This window comes from Nematostella vectensis, chromosome 12 (assembly GCF_932526225.1).
Source record: "Nematostella vectensis chromosome 12, jaNemVect1.1, whole genome shotgun sequence".
Taxonomy (NCBI): Eukaryota; Metazoa; Cnidaria; class Anthozoa; order Actiniaria; family Edwardsiidae; genus Nematostella; species Nematostella vectensis.
The window spans coordinates 11,556,991-11,575,760 of record NC_064045.1 but is presented as its reverse complement, the minus strand read 5'-3'; the positions used below and the strand labels follow the sequence as shown (position 1 = coordinate 11,575,760).

The 18,770-nt window shown below is 41.5% G+C and overlaps 2 protein-coding genes across 2 annotated transcripts; both read left to right on the top strand.

Annotated features, from left to right (window-relative positions):
* The first annotated feature begins 597 nt into the window (after positions 1-597).
* Positions 598-9,592, top strand: LOC5520565 (glycine betaine transporter 1). Its single transcript, XM_032365539.2, has 7 exons — positions 598-1,139; positions 3,312-3,633; positions 4,101-4,200; positions 4,725-5,375; positions 6,792-7,074; positions 7,706-7,893; positions 8,785-9,592. Exons 1-7 carry the CDS (start codon positions 682-684, stop codon positions 8,994-8,996), a joined length of 2,214 nt encoding a protein of 737 aa, XP_032221430.2. The 5' UTR covers positions 598-681; the 3' UTR covers positions 8,997-9,592.
* Positions 9,593-10,206: 614 nt separating this feature from the next.
* On the top strand, positions 10,207-18,159 carry LOC116603914 (glycine betaine transporter 1-like). Its single transcript, XM_048719902.1, has 7 exons — positions 10,207-10,775; positions 12,687-13,008; positions 13,751-13,850; positions 14,163-14,813; positions 15,138-15,420; positions 15,936-16,123; positions 17,220-18,159. The coding sequence occupies exons 1-7, from the start codon at positions 10,321-10,323 to the stop codon at positions 17,444-17,446; spliced, it is 2,226 nt and encodes a 741-aa protein (XP_048575859.1). The 5' UTR covers positions 10,207-10,320; the 3' UTR covers positions 17,447-18,159.
* The last annotated feature ends 611 nt before the right edge of the window (positions 18,160-18,770 follow it).

Genomic DNA, 18,770 nt, shown 5'->3' with positions numbered 1-18,770 from the left:
TGTCGCTTGATATAAAGTATAAAAGAATCATCACAGGCGCATACCCAGGATTGGCTGGGGGGGGGGGGGGGGGGGGGTCAGTCAAAGGCATCATATGGAAAAAGCATAGTACTTGAAGATTCCTTAATAAGAAATGACCCACTTTTTGACCGCCAAGTCCGCCAAGGGCCAAGGTACGCGCCTGAATCATGCATTCCTTAGCGTGAACCATGAGAAACCTGAACATCATGCGCAAACACCATTGCGCAACTGTTTACCTCGCCCCTTTCATAGAGGGTCAAAACAGAATGTCTAAAACCTAATCATGTAGAAAAAGGGCTACATACAATTTTAAAATGTCAATTTGCATGATAATCAAGAATCAGAGCTTGAGTCAAAACTTTACTATTTGTTTAAAATTGTATTTCCAGTATCTGTAATATCTAATATTGTCTTAGAAACAAAGTGTTTTTTTTTTATTTTCTCATGCTCGCGGCGGGCGTATCCTACGCTGTGCTCATTTTTATCCTAATTATTTCACACCGTAACGTCATGACAACTGCTGCTAATTACCCGTGAATCCTTTGTCTATAAAAAGCCAGTAAAATTACTTTTTTTGTAAAAAATACCGACGTGAAGTAGGCTATGTTAATGTAGTCCTAAGCTCGCTGTACCATAAACATTTAGACATTTTTAGTCATCATGTCGGATCCTGAGGTGGAGGATCGCGAAGCCAGAGAAATCAGACGTAAATGCCGTACTGTTGAATTCAGCATATGGAAGTTACGAGTGAGCCTAAATCCTGTAGTTACCATCATCTCAGCAATTATCATTTGGGGCTTTGTTGTATTTTGTCTGAGATGGACGGATTTGGCCGGGGATTCCTTGCCAAAAGGCAAGCGATGGGTCACCAAAGTCTGGACGTGGCTTTATATCGGGACACAGGACGTCTGGGCTGTGTTCATAGTTGCGCTGTACTTTTCTAAGTACGGTAAACTGAAACTTGGGAAAGATCATGAAAAACCCGAATACAGCGATGCGACGTATTTCACGATGCTGTTCGCTGCTGGTATCGGCGTTGGATTGTTCTACTTTGGTGTCGCTGAACCCATTTACCATTATGAGCCTGGAAGCCAGTGGGGAAACCGCTACCAGGGAAGGTATGAAGAAAGCTTTTTTACAGAGTTGTACCTCCATTTCAAATGAATATCCATTTAGTTGTTAAATATCATATTTGAAAGTTTTTGAAAACGTGATGAAACCTTTCGATCGAGATGGTGTTGTTTTATTGACCTACACCTCTTACAACATAAGTAGAACGATATTGAAATTGGGCGGTCAGTAGTGTCCTTTCACCTTTAAAAGATTGTTAGAAAAAGGGCTGAAGAAACTCAAATTTGAAAAAGTTTCAACTGCGTTTTATCCACCCTCTATTGAATTCGAGGAATGTTGATTTATAAGTGATTTTTTAGCGTGATTTTTAGTTCTGAGTTTGGGCGGACTCTTACTGAAAATCAGGCTGATTAACTTCGGAATTATTCCCCAAAACCCTGGAATGGCTATTTAATTATATTTCCGTAATCTAATTATGTATTGAAGCTAATTAAAAAAACATTTTCTACAATTTATTGTGTGATGAGAAAATAAAAAAAATATTTTTCTTATGTTTTATTGTTTTCATACGGTAAAAGACTAAAGAAAACGGTGCGATAAAAGAAATATGATACTGATTCGAAGATAACTTTATTCTTTCCTTGTATTTGAAAACCCAAAAAGGTTTCATATTGACAAATTAAAATATATTAACTGTTATTTGAACCAAAGCTTCTTTTCAATTACTGTGGAATCCGTTGTATCGCGACCCGCGTTTTCAAAACACGATTTGTTTTGGTTTTCTGTTCCGTCAGTAAAACCATTCTGAGCCAATCAGAGTCTTGCATTGTGCACTTCCCTGGCTTTCCTATGGACGAAAACCAGACAGTGTCGCGACAGAAAGCCAGGCAACTGCACTAGGCGAGAGATGGCAAGAATCTGATTGGCTTAGAATAATTTGACTGGCGGAGCAGAAAATCCTAAAAGACAAAAACAAATCGATGTTTTGAAAATGCGGCGTCGCGATACAACGGATTCGACAGTAAACGTGCCAACATTTTACACGAAATACTGATACATAGCATATTGAGAATTGTCATTTTAATTTCGAAAACGAAATAGTATTAGAAAAAATCGTAAATCACACATAACCAAAACGTGAAGTGTTTGCTAAAGCTAAAATACATCAAGCTACAAAAGGATGACTAAGTTTTTGACTGGACCTTTGTTTAGACAAAAGATGTTCCTTGAATATTTTAGTCTTTCTTTAAATGGCATAGTTGAACCTTGACTAAGTGCGCATTTTCCTACGCAATTGAATGACATGCAATAATTGTACGGAAACGAAGCGTGGGGAAATAAAATTCCTGCACGAGCGTCTGTCTTCGAAACAGTATTGCTAAACATAATTGTTTCTCTTTTCTTTGATAGCAATATCAAAGAAAGCAAACATGTTCTTATTTCAAGCTACATTTTAGTAATTGTTTTCTTGTTTTGGACTTTGTCCGAGCCGCTTGCAAACAAGAAGCATATCAATAAAAGACATAGCTGACGGTCACGCGTATCCCACTGGGAAACAGTTATAGGTTAAACAGCGAGACGTTTGCATGATATCTGCCTACAAGTCAATTGTCTTCGAAATGTTCATTTTGTATTCGTATGTGCAATGTTTTTGATGAGTTGAGAATGATTTGAGTTTAACTTCCCGAGGGATTTGGGGCTAAAGCTTTACGCACTTGTAGTAAATAAGCGATCATGCAAACTACTTCCTATGACGCACGTTACGCGAGGGTCACGTTGTGACTTGAGTCATTCAGTACAATGTATAGCTTCCTGTCTTTGTTATTCTCTTTGTAGCTTTGTGATGGATAAGGGGGCAGGCACATCAGGTAGCAAAGCCGCCAATAGCCGTTGGAGCGGGCCCCATAAGACCTTTTGCCATGATATTCTACTAAATTATTTAGCTCGTGCACGCAACTTGTCTTGGACCCTATTTTGCATTCATTGTATCGGTATTCGCATACTTCTACTGCCATACCACACTTGATTAATCGAAGTTAAAAAATTTATGGATTTAAAAGCTCTAGCCAATATTAGACTAACCAAGAGGAAACGGGGGGGGGGGGGGGGGCAAACAAAAAAGAGAATCAAAAGTACTCGTAGAGTAATTTAGTTAATTCACATAGATTCCACTTGTAGGCAAACTAGCGAGTAAACTTCTTTTTCCAAATAATTTTCAGGTACTCTGACAACCAGCGTGCTCAGGACGCAATCAACATCACCATCTTCCACTGGGGGGTCCACGGGTGGATCGTCTACACCATGATCGGACTCATCTTGGGCTTCCTGTCCCATCGCAAGAAGATGCCTATGACCATGCGCTCCTGTTTCCATCCGTTGCTAGGCGACAAGATCTACGGTACCCTTGGTGACATGATTGACATCTTGTCTGTTGTGTGTACTATACTGGGTGTGTGCACCAGTCTGGGACTAGGTGTCATTCAGATTAACAACGGGATGAACCGGATGAACAAGAATATCGAGGAGAGTAAGGAAAATCAGGTGAGGAATGGGAATGGGAGAGTTTGGAGAACGTCATTTGAAAGAAAAACTTTAATACCACGGAGTAAGCGGTACAATCCGCGCTCAGTGCTTATAAAATAAACCCAATGTTTTAGCAACATTTGGACAATACTTCAGCAAATAATCTTCATTTATATATATATATATATATATATATATATATATATACTAGCAAGTTGCAGAACCTGCATGGGTTTGCAGTAAAACACTCTTCCTACCACTTTAAGAGTATATTTCTTCCAATGCATTCGAAACACGACGAAGCGTCCTATCATACAACCCTTCCTTCCATTCTAGGGCACTCCATCCTAGGGCACCCCGTTATTGCCATCGCCAAACAAATGTTCCAAAAAACAAACAGACAAAAGAAAAACCTGTACAAATGACAGAATAGGGTAAGGAGGTTGTTAGGATCTTGGTGAGAACTTTAACGTTTTTTTTTTCAGGTGATTATCATTTGGTGCATCACGGCGGTTGCCACCTTATCCGTCATCAGTGGCGTCAAGCTCGGAATCAGACGACTCAGCGAGTTATGCTTCTCTATTGGTGAGCAGAAAATGCATCTGAATCATTTACAGCTAAAAGACACTTTCATGATCAATTACCAGCTCAGGCTAGGTAATCTGCTCTCCTTCCTTTTTCTCTCCTTGACGAGCTTTTCTTATTATGCGCCACACCTTCCCTTCCATTTTCCATTCCATTTGAAACGGAAGGCACAGCTTTTGGGCCCCGAATGTGGTCTTTGTTGGAAATCGGATTCTATCTATGAAAGTATATTGGATATCAGTGTTTGTGTTTGTGTGTGACCTTAAAGAAGGTCGATCAACCACGCCTTTGTTATTGTTTATAATTGAAAATAATTGAAAACAACGGTTTATTCGCAAGAAGACAAAAATTTACTGAAGGAAGTCTGATATGTTATTGACGATATTTGATTGCAAATAACTTGGTTATCTGCTTGAACTAGCCGATGGAAATGGATTCTTTTAGTCACTCTTTAGTCACTCTGCCTTGAGCGGGAGCATACAATTGCGGTGTGATTAACCTTCTTAACCTTATTGTATCAACAGGCATGTTTATCTGGTTCGTCGTCTTCTTCTACGATGACACTTGGTACATCCTCAACATCTTCTGCCAAAGTGTTGGGTACTACCTCCAATGGCTCATTCAGCTCGGCTTCCACACCGACGCCTTTGCCCAAGCCGGTAATGCCCCGGATGGGAAGCAGGCCGTTGATTGGATGGACGGCTGGACCATTTTCTACTGGGGCTGGTGGATCGCATGGTCTCCGTTTGTGGGCACGTTTATTGCCAGAATCTCCCGTGGAAGGACCATCCAAGAGTTCATCATGTACACGCTGACCGTCCCTACCATTTACTCGCTAATGTGGTTCTCCGTGTTTGGAGGAGCAGGGCTTAAGATGGAGCGAAATGCCGCCATTGCCGGGATCAACTGCTCGTGGCCTCTCGGTGGGGCAACAGCGACAGAGCCATATAACGGTCTGTACCGTCTGTCCTGCCGTCCCTCCACCAGCATGTGGTTTGACGTAGTTGAATCGTATGGTGGGTTAGGGACGTTCATGTCCGGCATATCGCTTGTCAGTTTGGTCCTGTACTTCGTCACAAGCTCCGACAGTGGCTCACTCGTGGTTGACAGTCTATCAGCCAATGGCCATCCAGATCCACCGGTGCTGCAAAGAATCTTCTGGGCCTTGACTGAAGGTAAGAGTCGTAAGATTCTTAAGCTGCTCTCTTATGCTGCTACGGCTGCAAGACAGCGACGGTAACTGAAGAAAACAAATGGAAATTTGAGTTTATTGTAGTGAGGCGCTGTTTGGGACTTATTGGGGTCCAAGGGGAGGGGGAGGGGGGGGTCCCAACAGAGCGCTCCTAATCGGGATAGGCTCAGTACCTTTAGGAAAAAAACTCAGCATTAATATACAAGCCGTATAAACTTACAAACAATTGGTAGCATTTCTGGACTTTCTCTAGCTATTTCACTAGAAGCTCTAACTTGTGGCTTTTAATATGGTAAATTTCGAAATAAGCGGAGAAGTACTCGTGAACCACTGGGTACTATATTCGGGAGTAGATCGGAATTGTTCGGAGACAACATTTAGTTTTCGGGACGACGAGGTACTATACGATGAAGTGGCGCGGAAGGATTCGGGGGGAGAAGGGAGGTGTTGTTTCACTCTCTCTTTCTTATTCCTTTCCGAGGGGAGCCCAGGTGGCGCAGTTGGCAGAGAGTCGCTCTGTAGTGCCTGTGCCTCTCACCACAGGTTTCCCGGTCGCTCTGTAGTGCCTGTGCCTCTCACCACTGGGTTCCGGGTTCGATTCCCGGTTACGACGAGAGTCGAGTTATTTGGTCACGCCTTTGCTCCGAGGGTTTTTCTCCGGGTTCTCCGGTTTTCATCTCTCCACAAAACAAACAATTTGGATCTTAGCTGTGATCCGTGGTCAGACATGAGTTGTATGGCGGCTGCCTGAGGCGACTTCCCATGCCTCCAACTCGACCACGTCTGAATCTTGTAATTCAGCTTCCCAGCTGCAATGGAGTGATTAGCTAGGGTCAGTACGCAGCTCTTACAAGCTGCAATTTGATTGGGCAAATGAACAATATCCGCACCTCGACACAAAGAACGAGAAGAATAGAGACAAAAGAACTACTTTGTAGAGCAAAGATAATAGGGGACAAAGCAGCTGCGTACTTACTCATTAGCTACTCCAATTTATTTATTTTATTTATTTATTTATTTATTTATTTATTTATTTATTTATTTATTTATTTATTTATTTATTTATTTATTTATTTATTTATTTATTTATTTATTTATTTATTTATTTATTTATTTATTTATTTATTTATTTATTTATTTATTTATTTATTTATTTATTTATATATATATTTATATATATATTTATATATATATTTATTTATTTATTTTTTTATTTATTTTTTTATTTATTTTTTTATTTATTTACTTACTTATTTACTTACTTATTTACTTATTTACTTATTTACTTATTTACTTATTTACTTATTTACTTATTTACTTATTTACTTATTTACTTATTTACTTATTTATTTATTTATTTATTTATTTATTTACTTATTTATTTATTTACTTATTTTAGGTGCAACGGCAACGGCGCTGCTATGGACAGGAGGTAAGAGGGCTCTTGATGCGCTGCAAGCCGCGTCCATTTGTTCTGGCTTGTTCTATACTGTCATCTTGAATTTCATCGTGGTGGCCATGTGGCGACTGCTGAAGATCGAGATGGGTGACTTGTCTCCGGACCACCCACAGTTCTCGTTTGGACTGCTCGATATTTTCTATTACCCGACATGCAGGAGGATCAAGGATTTGTTAATTGCAATCATTGCGCCTTGGTGGCCCATGGGAAATGCTGCTGGAAGGTAATTGAAGTACTTACTATGGAAACCGTGCGAAATTAGCCGTTAAGACTGATTTGAATGACGATTTTGTTATCATGTAAGTACCACCCTGCTTTGAATTCAGTCAAATCTAATCGACGATATCTGGCAGTCAAAACTACGCAAAGTCTGCAAGTCGATCTGGTCGTTCAACCCAATTTGTTTGTACACCCCTCTGTAACAGACCCAGCAAAACCTAGATTTCCGTGTTTTTTTTGGTGAACTCACCGGGTTCGAAATTTCCACCTGGTCTAATTTTTATTTACCGCCGGTCACTCAACTTACTCGTCGGGCAAGAAAGAAACTGTCCAGGTTGGTTGAGAAATTTCAATGCGTGCCAAAACTTATCTATGATTTGTGTTCCCCGGGACTTGTGGTCAAAATCTTATCTATGCTTGATGTTTCCCAGGATTTGCGGTCAAAATCTTATCTATGCTTTGTGTTCCCCAGGATTTGCGGTCAAAATCTTATATATGCTTTGTGTTCCCCAGGATTTGCGGTCAAAATCTTATATATGCTTTATGTCCCCTAGGCTTTGCGGTCAAAATATTATCTATGCTTGCCTTCCCCAGGCCGTACAGTAAGAATCTGATCTTTGCTTTATCTCCCCCAGGCTCTACGGTCAGAATCGTTTCGTCTTCATGGCCATTATCGCCGTCCCGTTCTACGGCTGGTTGATCTGCGAGATCCTGCAGGTCCTCGAGGTCGGCCTCGCGTACATCGGGTGGGCCATCCTGTTTGGGTTCTTCGCGTACGGCACAGGGATTCGATCGCATATGCGCGACGAGTTCAAAATACTCGGTGGGTATCGTTACGGAGGTCCCTTCTCTTTAAGCTGCAATGCACTTACCTAATCAAATGGACGTAAAAGAACCCCGGGGACACAATAAACCCTTTAAGTGACGACCTTCAGTGACAGTTCGTACTAACAATACACTCAAGGGGGCACATATAGCCTAGCTCTGTCGCATTTATAGCCTATTTCTGTCGTGCCTTCCGCGCCATTATAACTGGTTGAAGTTATCAGGCCCGTACCAAGGATTTTCCTTGAGGGGGGGGGGGGGGGGGGTGCGAAATCCGAAAAAGTGGACCTAATTTTTCTGGGGGGGGGGGGAGTGGGGGAGGGTGAGTGAGTGAGTTTTCTGATAACGGGGATCTGACCATCCCCGAAAGAACAAAAGGGGATTTTTTTGCCTTTGCAGTATCTCCACGGGACGTTTATTGTCGGATTTGGCTACAAATACAAGTCTGACTTATGGATTAATGACAACCGGAGTAATCTCGCTTATGCTTTATAGATTTGTGTACAAATAAGACGTCTATTGAGAACCGAAAGTGGACTTTCGGCCGTTGTAGGGGGGGGCGTTCGCACCCCCTGCACCCCCCTGGGTGCGGGCCTGGTTATTGCATTACATTACCGTTATTATTCATCATCATCATTATCAATATGATGATCATAATTATCCACTCCAATATCACAATCATCAGCAATCCCGTCACCGCCATCACCATCATTATCATTCATTGTCATCATTACAATGATCATAATCAACACACCACCACCTTCATTAGCATCATCTTTGTCATCGCCATCAACAGAAAATGGGAATGAAAATTAAGCCCTTTCCAAAAAGCATTGTCGTCAAAACCAGAAAACCATTCCCATCACAACGTTCTTGTGCCGTTTTTTAGGTAACCTGGCGGAGGATTTCTTCGCCGTCATGTTGTTGTACCCGCTGGCAGCTATGCAGATGGACGAACACATGCGCCACGCCCACCCGAGACGAGCAGAGGTTGGTAAAGAAAACGTGGCCATGGATGATATGCCGCCCAAGGACCTTGAAGCTAACACTGACAGGAACGGACTTCCTTCGTACAATGACGTAGATATGGGCAAGTTTTAGGCAAATGCTTTGATTGGATCACCTCTAAAAGCGTAGTTTTAAACAAATGTTCTGATTGGTGGAGCTCAAAAAGCGGTACAGCGAAGTTTTAAGCGAATGTTCTGATTGATTCAATTGGGCGATGACGTAACTCTGTCTCACCGTTTTGATTGGACAGTCCATTTTTCAAACTGCCCCGCCTGCCGAAAGAAGTTTTATTTTATTAAAATAACTTTTAATATTGGATTTTACGTTTTTATTTTTCTAGGCACTAGTGCTCTCATTTTCAACACTTTTTAATGCTGCATAGCAATATTGTTCCAAAGCTAGCTGTTGTATTTTAAAGCATTTGTACACGAAAAATAGATGAAAAAAGAACACATAAAATTCATGACGTACCTTACCTCGATAGACAAAGGATTTTCATGTTAATTGCCAATGTTTCGCACACCTACATCCATAACCTACGCACATTTATCTAGGGATATAAAAAAATGATTGATGATATTTTTAATATCCATTTTATTCTAATTCGCTGAATATTATAATTCTCTAGAACTTTATAGCTATTTTTATTATCTCATGTAAGATTTAACAATAAAACATTTAACAATAAATTGATCCTGATTATTGATTATTTTAAAATGAGGCAATTGACCTCCTCCCAATGGGGCGAAAGTGCACGGTCGTTTTAAACCCCCACGAGCTCTCCTTACTCTGTTTGCTATTGTTAAAATGGATTCTCTTAGTTAGATTGTTATCTGATTCTAGGTATAATGTCTATTCCATCAAACTTATTTTGGAAATCATCGAAGTGCTTAATTAAAGTGTTAGTTCCTTGGCTACGCCGCCCATGGACATGTTATTTTTCGTAAAGACTAGTCCCCTTCATTTTTAAGATAATGCAACAGCACTGAGGCAGCGAAGTGATTTCAACTCTTTGGCAGTTTTTATAAACCAATTTGGATAATCCTGGGCTCTCATTGTTGAAAAACTAATCATGCAGAAGCCAATATTAAAAATCAGAAAGATAAAATTTCGAACCAAGATATTCGAGTTCCTTGTTTTTTTTTCTAGTTTTTTGCCAATATCAACGCTTAACTGTGAGTTTATTGACTCAAGTTGTTACTACCAAAGCATTAAAAGCACATTTGCATAGATATTCAAACACACCGAGTTCTTTTATATTACCGATTCTCTTCACAACTGCATATGACAATGGTTCTCATTAATCCGTGAATCTTTTTTGAAAACTTAACAAAAGATTCACTGAAATTCCTGAAGCCCTGACTGCTATATCCTGCGGGCGTAGGTCCAAAAACACTTCAAAAGAACTTGAACCAACATGGCCGACGTCGAAGAAGAACGCGAGGCCGAAAGAATACGCCGTAAATGTCGCACTATTGAATTCAGCGTTTGGAAGCTCCGAGTAAGCTTTAATCCTGTAGTTACCTTCATCTCAGCAATTATCATTTGGGCTTTTGTTGTATTTTGTCTGAGATGGACGGATTTGGCCGGGGATTCCATGCCAAAAGGCAAGCGATGGGTCACCAAAGTCTGGACGTGGCTTTATATCGGAACACAGGACGTCTGGGCTGTGTTCATAGCTGCGCTGTACTTTTCTAAGTACGGTAAACTGAAACTTGGGAAAGATAATGAAAAACCCGAATACAGCGATGCGACGTATTTCACGATGCTGTTCGCTGCTGGTATCGGCGTTGGATTGTTCTACTTTGGTGTCGCTGAACCCATTTACCATTATGAGCCTGGAAGCCAGTGGGGAAACCGCTACCAGGGAAGGTATGAAGTTTGAGTATCGTTACATAATGCTTTGATAAGTGTATTTAGTATGCTTGTTTGTTTTGTCATGTTCATCAGTATAGCAACATTTTTTTAGACGCTTGTAAAAAATCAAAAAGCACATTTTAACTGTTGGTACAATTTTGGATTGAACACGCAAATTTAGAATCTCAGCTTTATCTGGAATGTTATTTTTCGGTTGTGATTGTCATAGAAACTGTAAGAGAACGTTTCGCATTTTCTTTTCGATCCTTCCTGCAGTGTTTTGTTGTTTTTAATCAACAATTATGTCTCTAACGCGGGGTAAACGAGGGGTATTGATAACCTTTTAGTGTAAGAATTTTACAAATCTTTTTAAAATAGTTTTAACTAAATTATGACCTCAAAGTCATACACACAATTTGATATTTACTTTGGTTGTTGAGCTTCCAGAATTTTAACGCTTATATAATTGTCATCACCTATTGTATCATACAACCGTTAAGGCAAACATTCCTTTATGAATATTCCATTGTTGAACAAAAGATCAGAAGATTGGTGGGCGAACCGAGACCGTATATTGATCACCCTGAAATTTTACGAAAACGTTTGCTTCCTCGAAACGCTGCCAAATTCCAAAACAACAAGCTCGCTTGCAAGTACTTCACATCCCTTTAGTGTCCGCTAGTCACAGTATTACACGATGGCGGAGAGTATTGTCGTGATTGGCCCCTGAACTAATTTCGTTCGTGAAAAGCCTAAAAATAGATCGTGACTCGTGATCGAGTACTCTATCGTGATTGGGGTATTTTTACTTTGGTAACTCGTGATTTCGCATGGCTGAATTCGAGAAACGTGTTCGTAGACGCCGAAAATAATTAAAACACGAATACATAAAACATATTTGTCGGTTAAATTGTTGAATGCACTGAGTCTCCAAGTGATTGTATATTAAATCATATATACATAAGCAAAAGTTAAAACCGTGATTCGTGAAAGCTTCGTTTTTGAATTTGTGATTCGTGAAAGCCTAAAAAAAATAACTCGTGATTCGTGATGGGCACCCCATTTACACCACCCGGGTATTATAGGGTAGAATTGGTTTTTCTTTTATGAGCTTGTTGAAAACGTTATATCATTTGTTGTTTTGGTGGCCCTCCTACATAAACTCCCTCATGCAAAACAAGTGTATGTATACCAAACGTCTAAAAACGTAAAAAAAACATTAATACAAAATGAAGGAATTATCCAGCATTTATGGGATATATGCCATTTACTTGATATTTGGATTTATTTGTAGCAGAATAGACCGACTTCACGATGTTGCGCGCCTATCCAAAATGCGGACAAAAGGGAATTTGACTCCAAAACTCCGCGAAAGAAGCATTCCGGCAGCATTTTCTATAGCTTCGTCTGTAAACTCCACTTCGTACACCCTTTTAGATCAGTGGCCCGCCAGTCTGTGGCATTTTGGATGCGCGCGCAAACACACCATTACAATATTTCGCATTAATTGCGTGTTCAATTTGTTGCAAGTCTTATTCGATTGACATACATTTGATTGCGATTGCGGAATGTGTTTTTTAGACCATTTTCCCCTTTTGTTTGCCTAGACTAGAAAATAGAAGTTTACCACTACGCAATTACTGGATCGTATATCGAAATGGCCTGCTAAACAGGCGCTAGTTGCGTGAAAGACGGAAAAGCCAAGTTTAGTTAGCCGAGCTAGAATAGCCGAGTTTAGTTATGCGAAAAAACGGAGGTGCAATAGCGAGCAGATTTCGGAACTATTTTTGGCCGAGCGCTACGTCCGATAGAACGGCTTTTCCGGGAGCTTCAATTCTTTGGCGCTTTTCGAGAGCCTGTTTCGAAGGCTAATATCGAAACTGGACTTTATAAGACGTTTAATTTTGTTGTTTGCTATCGTCACAGGTACTCTGACAATCAGCGTGCTCAAGACGCCATGAATTTGACCATCTTCCACTGGGGGGTCCACGCGTGGATCGTCTACACCATGATCGGACTCATCTTGGGCTTCCTGTCCCATCGCAAGAAGATGCCTATGACCATGCGCTCCTGTTTCCATCCGTTGCTAGGCGACAAGATCTACGGTACCCTTGGTGACATGATTGACATCTTGTCTGTTGTGTGTACCATGTTGGGTGTGTGCACCAGTCTGGGACTGGGTGTCATTCAGATTAACAACGGGCTGAACCGGATGAACAAGAATATCGAGGAGAGTAAGGAGAACCAGGTGAGCAATAGAAGAGAAACAACTTGGGGAAGGTCATTATTCAACGGGGGGGGGGGGGGGGGGGGGGGGTGGTGGGGGGTGGGGGCCGCTATGTTTGGGGGAGGGTTGCGACCTTTTAACTCTGATTTTGGGAAAGGGCCTCAAATTTTAATACATGGTTTAGGGGTGGGTCTTTGGAAACAGGTATTCAGATCAATTTCCCCGACATCCTTAAAGTCTGGAATTACAAAATTTTCTGGAAGAAACCCAGACTCCTCACAAAGTAGAAAATGAATGCGGTGCGCCTTCTGTTTGCAATTTATTGACTTTCATTTGGCTTGCGCTGAAAATCGCTTTTTAAGACCGTTTTTTAGACCGCCACTGTCTTTGATATTTTTTCAGCTTATCTCGCAGGTTCGTAGATAGAGTTAGGCGCAGCAGACATATACTTGTCTTCTTTGACCCCCAAAAGCGATATAGCCCTCCGCTCCATCCTTACTCTGATGTTACAACCCCCTACCCTCTTCCCAAATTCGTGTTGTCTCGGGTAAATTAGTGGTTTACTTTAAGTAAGAGATTGAGAAGATTATAGAAAACCATGAGTAAAAAAAAAACCCGAAGCATCTTCATCACATTTCGGACTGCGATCAGTATTTAGCATCAAACCAAACAAACAGACAAAAGAAAAAACCTGTACAAATGATAGAATAGGGTAAGGAGGTTGTTAGGATCTTGGTGAAAACTTTAACGTTTTTTTTTTCAGGTGATTATCATTTGGTGCATCACGGCGGTTGCCACCTTATCCGTCATCAGTGGCGTGAAGCTCGGAATCAGACGACTCAGCGAGCTATGCTTCTCTATTGGTGAGCAGAAAACACAACTGAATCATTTTGTAACGATAATAGTTACTTTTTAAAAATCAGTGTCTGCAACACAGTTTAGGTTCGTCTCTTTCGTTCAAACGACCCCAGACGTTTCACAATAAAAATGCAACGCTCTCTCTTGCTGGTTTAGTTTTCACCATGTGCTCGAAAACTTGTTTAGGGAGTTGTTCGTAATTTTAGGACAATATGTCCTGATTCCTTCGCAACGATTTGCTTTTGCTGGTATGCCTGTTTAGTGCACTCCGCACATCTCAACATAAATATCTTTAACTGGGATCCTTTCTTCGTCAGGCATGTTTATCTGGTTCGTTGTCCTTTTCTACGATGACACTTGGTACATCCTCAACGTGTTCTGCCAAAGTGTTGGGTACTACCTCCAATGGATCATTCAGCTCGGCTTCCACACCGACGCCTTTGCCCAAGCCGGTAATGCCCCGGATGGAAAGCAGGCCGTTGATTGGATGGACGGCTGGACCATTTTCTACTGGGGCTGGTGGATTGCATGGTCGCCGTTTGTGGGCACGTTTATTGCCAGGATCTCCCGTGGAAGGACCATCCAAGAGTTCATCATGTACACGCTGACCGTCCCTACCATTTACTCGCTAATGTGGTTCTCCGTGTTTGGAGGAGCGGGGCTTAAGATGGAGCGAAATGCCGCCGTTGCCGGGATCAACTGCTCGTGGCCTCTCGGTGGGGCAACAGCGACAGAGCCATATAACGGTCTGTACCGTCTGTCCTGCCGTCCCTCCACCAGCATGTGGTTTGACGTCGTGGAGTCATATGGCGGGCTAGGTCCGTTCATGTCTGGTATCTCATTGGTCAGTCTGGTCCTGTACTTCGTCACCAGTTCCGACAGTGGCTCACTCGTGATTGACAGTCTCTCAGCCAATGGCCATCCAGATCCACCGGTGCTGCAAAGAATCTTCTGGGCCTTAACTGAAGGTTAGAGTTGAGAAGTACATCTTCCACTCTGGGGTGGTCCATTAGGTCTAAGTACCAGATCCTAACGCATAGTTTTGAATAACCGGTGGACTTTATTAAACCAACAAAACCACACCTTGAACCCATCCTGATAATTCCTGCATTACTGTTTCTTGACAGGGTGCTCATCTCTATGGTTTAGTATAGATGCAATAGTTTCCGAAGGTAGCTCCAGGAATTGGGCTGATTGTGAACTATTTTTAAAAGTTTCAATCATAGCTACTCTACTCAACCCCTCTTCCCTCCTTTCCTATGATAGTTACCTAACCGCATTTTCTATGACAGGTGCCACTGCTACTGCACTGCTTTGGACGGGTGGCAAAAAGGCCCTCGATTCTCTCCAAGCCGCGTCCATTTGTTCTGGCTTGTTCTACACCCTCATCTTGAACTTCATCGTGGTGGCCATGTGGCGACTGCTGAAGATCGAGATGGGTGACCTGTCTCCGGACCATCCGACCTTCTCCATGGGAATACTGGATGTGTTCTACTACCCAACTTGGAGAAGGTTCAAGGATTTGCTCATCGCCATAATTGCGCCGTGGTGGCCCATGGGAAATGCTGCAGGAAGGTAATGTATGGTTGTTTAATTCTGCCAATCATAGGATACCAACTGCCAGGTCTAACTGCCAGTTCTGATCGATCCACCAGTCTGCCTTCTTCGCATTATTCGTTTAATGTAAACCCTTTATTTCTTTTTAACAGTTTTGCTCGCTTATAAACATTTATTAAACGTTTATCGTTTAACGTTAACGTTTATCAAACGTTTACCGGAATGTAAAGTTCAAAATTTGATGTCTCAAAGCCTTAGCAGGCCTCGAATTATTGGGAGGCACGATGCAGTAACATTAAGAAATCAATGGGGGCAAAGCCACACCCCTACTAGTCATTTCCTTATAGTTTTTGAAAATAATGGAGGGGGGGCAAAGTCCCCCTCCCTGCTACGGCCCTTTGTCTTCCCAGATCCGTACAGTAAGAATCTGATCTATGCTTTGTGTTCCCCAGGATTTGCGGTCAAAATATTACCTATGCTTTCCTTCCCCAGGCCGTACAGTAAGAATCTGATCTTTGCTTTATCTCCCCCAGGCTCTACGGTCAGAATCGTTTCGTCTTCATGGCCATCATCGCCGTCCCGTTCTACGGCTGGTTGATCTGCGAGATCCTGCAGGTCCTCGAGGTCGGCCTCGCGTACATCGGGTGGGCCATCCTGTTTGGGTTCTTCGCGTACGGCACAGGGATTCGATCACACATGCGCGACGAGTTCAAAATACTCGGTAGGTACAAGGGCAAGTATTTGTGTTAAGGTAGTTCTATTTGCAAATGGCCGGCCGCCCTGATCATGTATGGTATGGGCGGAGAGTAGTGGGGGAGGGGGTCAACACTGCTCCCTTTCTTCCAACATCGCCGTTATGATCACTTCACTTCACTTTAATAAATAGTGCAACCTATCATGTAGATATATTATTTGCACTGCGCATAGTACTAATTAGATGAATTAATTAGCCGCCTAGAAGGCTTTAGTAAGGCTACTAACTACAGTAACCTCTAGGGAGTTCCAGAGCCGAATGGCTAGTGGGACGAAGCTATATTTGAATATGTTTGGAACATTGTAGTGTTCCGGATGGCTTGTCCTTTCCGATCGCCGAAGAGGCTTTAAAAGAGTGGACAGCGGCACATAAGGTTGCCTCTGACACCCAAGCGTTTGTAGGTGTCGGGTGATGGTCCCTGGCTCGTATGAATAAAAGCCAAAGTGACAAAGCGTACCGCCCGTCGCTGCACTTTATCCAGCTCGTTTAAGAGATGTTGAGTATGATGATATTGACAGGAGCAAACGATTATGGTGATCGTATTAGTGATGTAATTATAATCATCACATCACTAATATGATCGTCATAATTGTCTTCTTTTGACAATGTCATAAAAATATAGTCATCATCATCATTGTCTTCCACATAACAGGGTCGTGGCAGGGGGTGCTGGGGACACGCTGTCCCCCCCCCCTAATTATAAGGAAACAACCAGTAGGGGCGTGGCTGTGCCCCCAATATTTTCTTAATGCTTCCATATCGTGCTCCCCTAATATATTCCGAGGCCTTCAATCTACATCTCTGCATAATCATCACTGCAAATCTTGCAGAGTCTCTTATAAACCTCTTTAGTCAAATTTTAATATGACATTGACATATGAAATAATTATTAAAATAATTATCATCACATCACTAATATCAGAATCATCATAGTCTTCTTTTGTCGGTGCCATCAAAAAACATTAATCATCATAATCGTCATCGTCTTCGACATAATCATCACTGTAATCCTTGCAAAGTCTCTTATGAACCACTTGGGTCACGTTCTGATGCCGTTTCCTAGGTAACCTGGCGGAAGATTTCTTCGCCGTCATGTTGTTGTACCCGCTGGCAGCTATGCAGATGGACGAACACATGCGCCACGCCCACCCGAGATTAGCAGAGGTGGACATGGGCAAAGACAACATTGGAATGAATGGCATACCACCCAAGGATATCGAGGCGAACAACAAAAGAGACGGACCTCCTTCGTACAATGACGTAGATGTGGGCATGGAAGCGAGGTTATAGGCAAAGGCTCTGATTGGTTGGAGCTCTGAAAGCGTAGTTCTGATTGGTTCATTTGAGTAATGACGTAACATGGCCCAGTCTTACGTTGTGCACCTAAGCATAATTTATAATTATGTTTTTATTGTTGATATATATTTAAGTTTTTATTGTTGAATAACAACATATTTAACCAATGATCAAATTCATAACTTTTATAGTTCTTTTAAAGATAAAAGGTTTACGGAATCACTTATGTTATCAATACTTTTTACCCCATTTTTTCTATAATTTTAAAGAACAACAAAAGAGACGGACCTCCTTCGTACAATGACGTAGATGTGGGCATGGAAGCGAGGTTTTAGGCAAAGGCTCTGATTGGTTGGAGCTCTGAAAGCGTAGTTCTGATTGGTTCATTTGAGTAATGACGTAACATGGCCCAGTCTTACGTTGTGCACCTAAGCATAATTTATAATTATGTTTTTATTGTTGATATATATTTAAGTTTTTATTGTTGAATAACAACATATTTAACCAATGATCAAATTCATAACTTTTATAGTTCTTTTAAAGATAAAAGGTTTACGGAATCACTTATGTTATCAATACTTTTTACCCCATTTTTTCTATAATTTTAAAGAAAACTTTCTACACCATTGTTATTGCTGTAGATATTTAGTAGTATTTAAGTTGTAGTATTTTAGTTTTAAAATAAAGGCGTATTTTAGTTTGTTGTATATCTTTGTTGTACGCGGATAAAGTACCTATATCAGTTTAATTAAATTGAAGCAATCTAAGGCTAAGTTCAAACTCGTATTGTCCATGTGCCGTATTCAATACAAATGCATGCAAATGAAGATGAAACAATGGACGTAATTCATTTGCATGGATCAGCATTGAATACGGCTCATGCAATACGGGGTTTGCACTTAGCTGGTATAGGATAAACCAACTGTATGCCAACAAATCCATGTGAAAATGAAAAAGATAGCAGGGACTACGACGCGTAAAAAAGACTGAAAGAAAGAAGAGGTAAAGAAAAAGAAAAGGCGCGGCTAACAGCATTGCTCGACCAAGTGGAACTAAATGCAATGGACAAACTCCATATGAACAAAAAGTAATAGAAATAACATCGCTCGACAGAGTAAGCTGACTAGACATATAATAGACATTCTAAGCTGATAATTTAGCGTGGCCCGGACAACGGGCTGACATACAATAAATAGACCAAATTGAATACACAAGCTAGCTATGACTGCCCCCCCCCCCCCCCCCCACACACACACACACCTCTAGCCAATCCTGGGTACGCACCTGCTAATGACGTTTCAATAACCGGAACGAGTGC

Bases quoted from the DNA above. Each gene is read 5' to 3' on its own strand.
- LOC5520565 (XM_032365539.2), top strand. From the start codon at position 682: ATGTCGGATCCTGAGGTGGAGGATCGCGAAGCCAGAGAAATCAGACGT. The intron at 1,140-3,311 runs GTATGAAGAAAG...AATAATTTTCAG, and splicing joins GGAAACCGCTACCAGGGAAG to GTACTCTGACAACCAGCGTG. The intron at 7,894-8,784 runs GTGGGTATCGTT...GCCGTTTTTTAG, and splicing joins CGACGAGTTCAAAATACTCG to GTAACCTGGCGGAGGATTTC.
- LOC116603914 (XM_048719902.1), top strand. From the start codon at position 10,321: ATGGCCGACGTCGAAGAAGAACGCGAGGCCGAAAGAATACGCCGTAAA. The intron at 13,851-14,162 runs GTGAGCAGAAAA...TTTCTTCGTCAG, and splicing joins CGAGCTATGCTTCTCTATTG to GCATGTTTATCTGGTTCGTT. The intron at 15,421-15,935 runs GTAATGTATGGT...TATCTCCCCCAG, and splicing joins ATGGGAAATGCTGCAGGAAG to GCTCTACGGTCAGAATCGTT.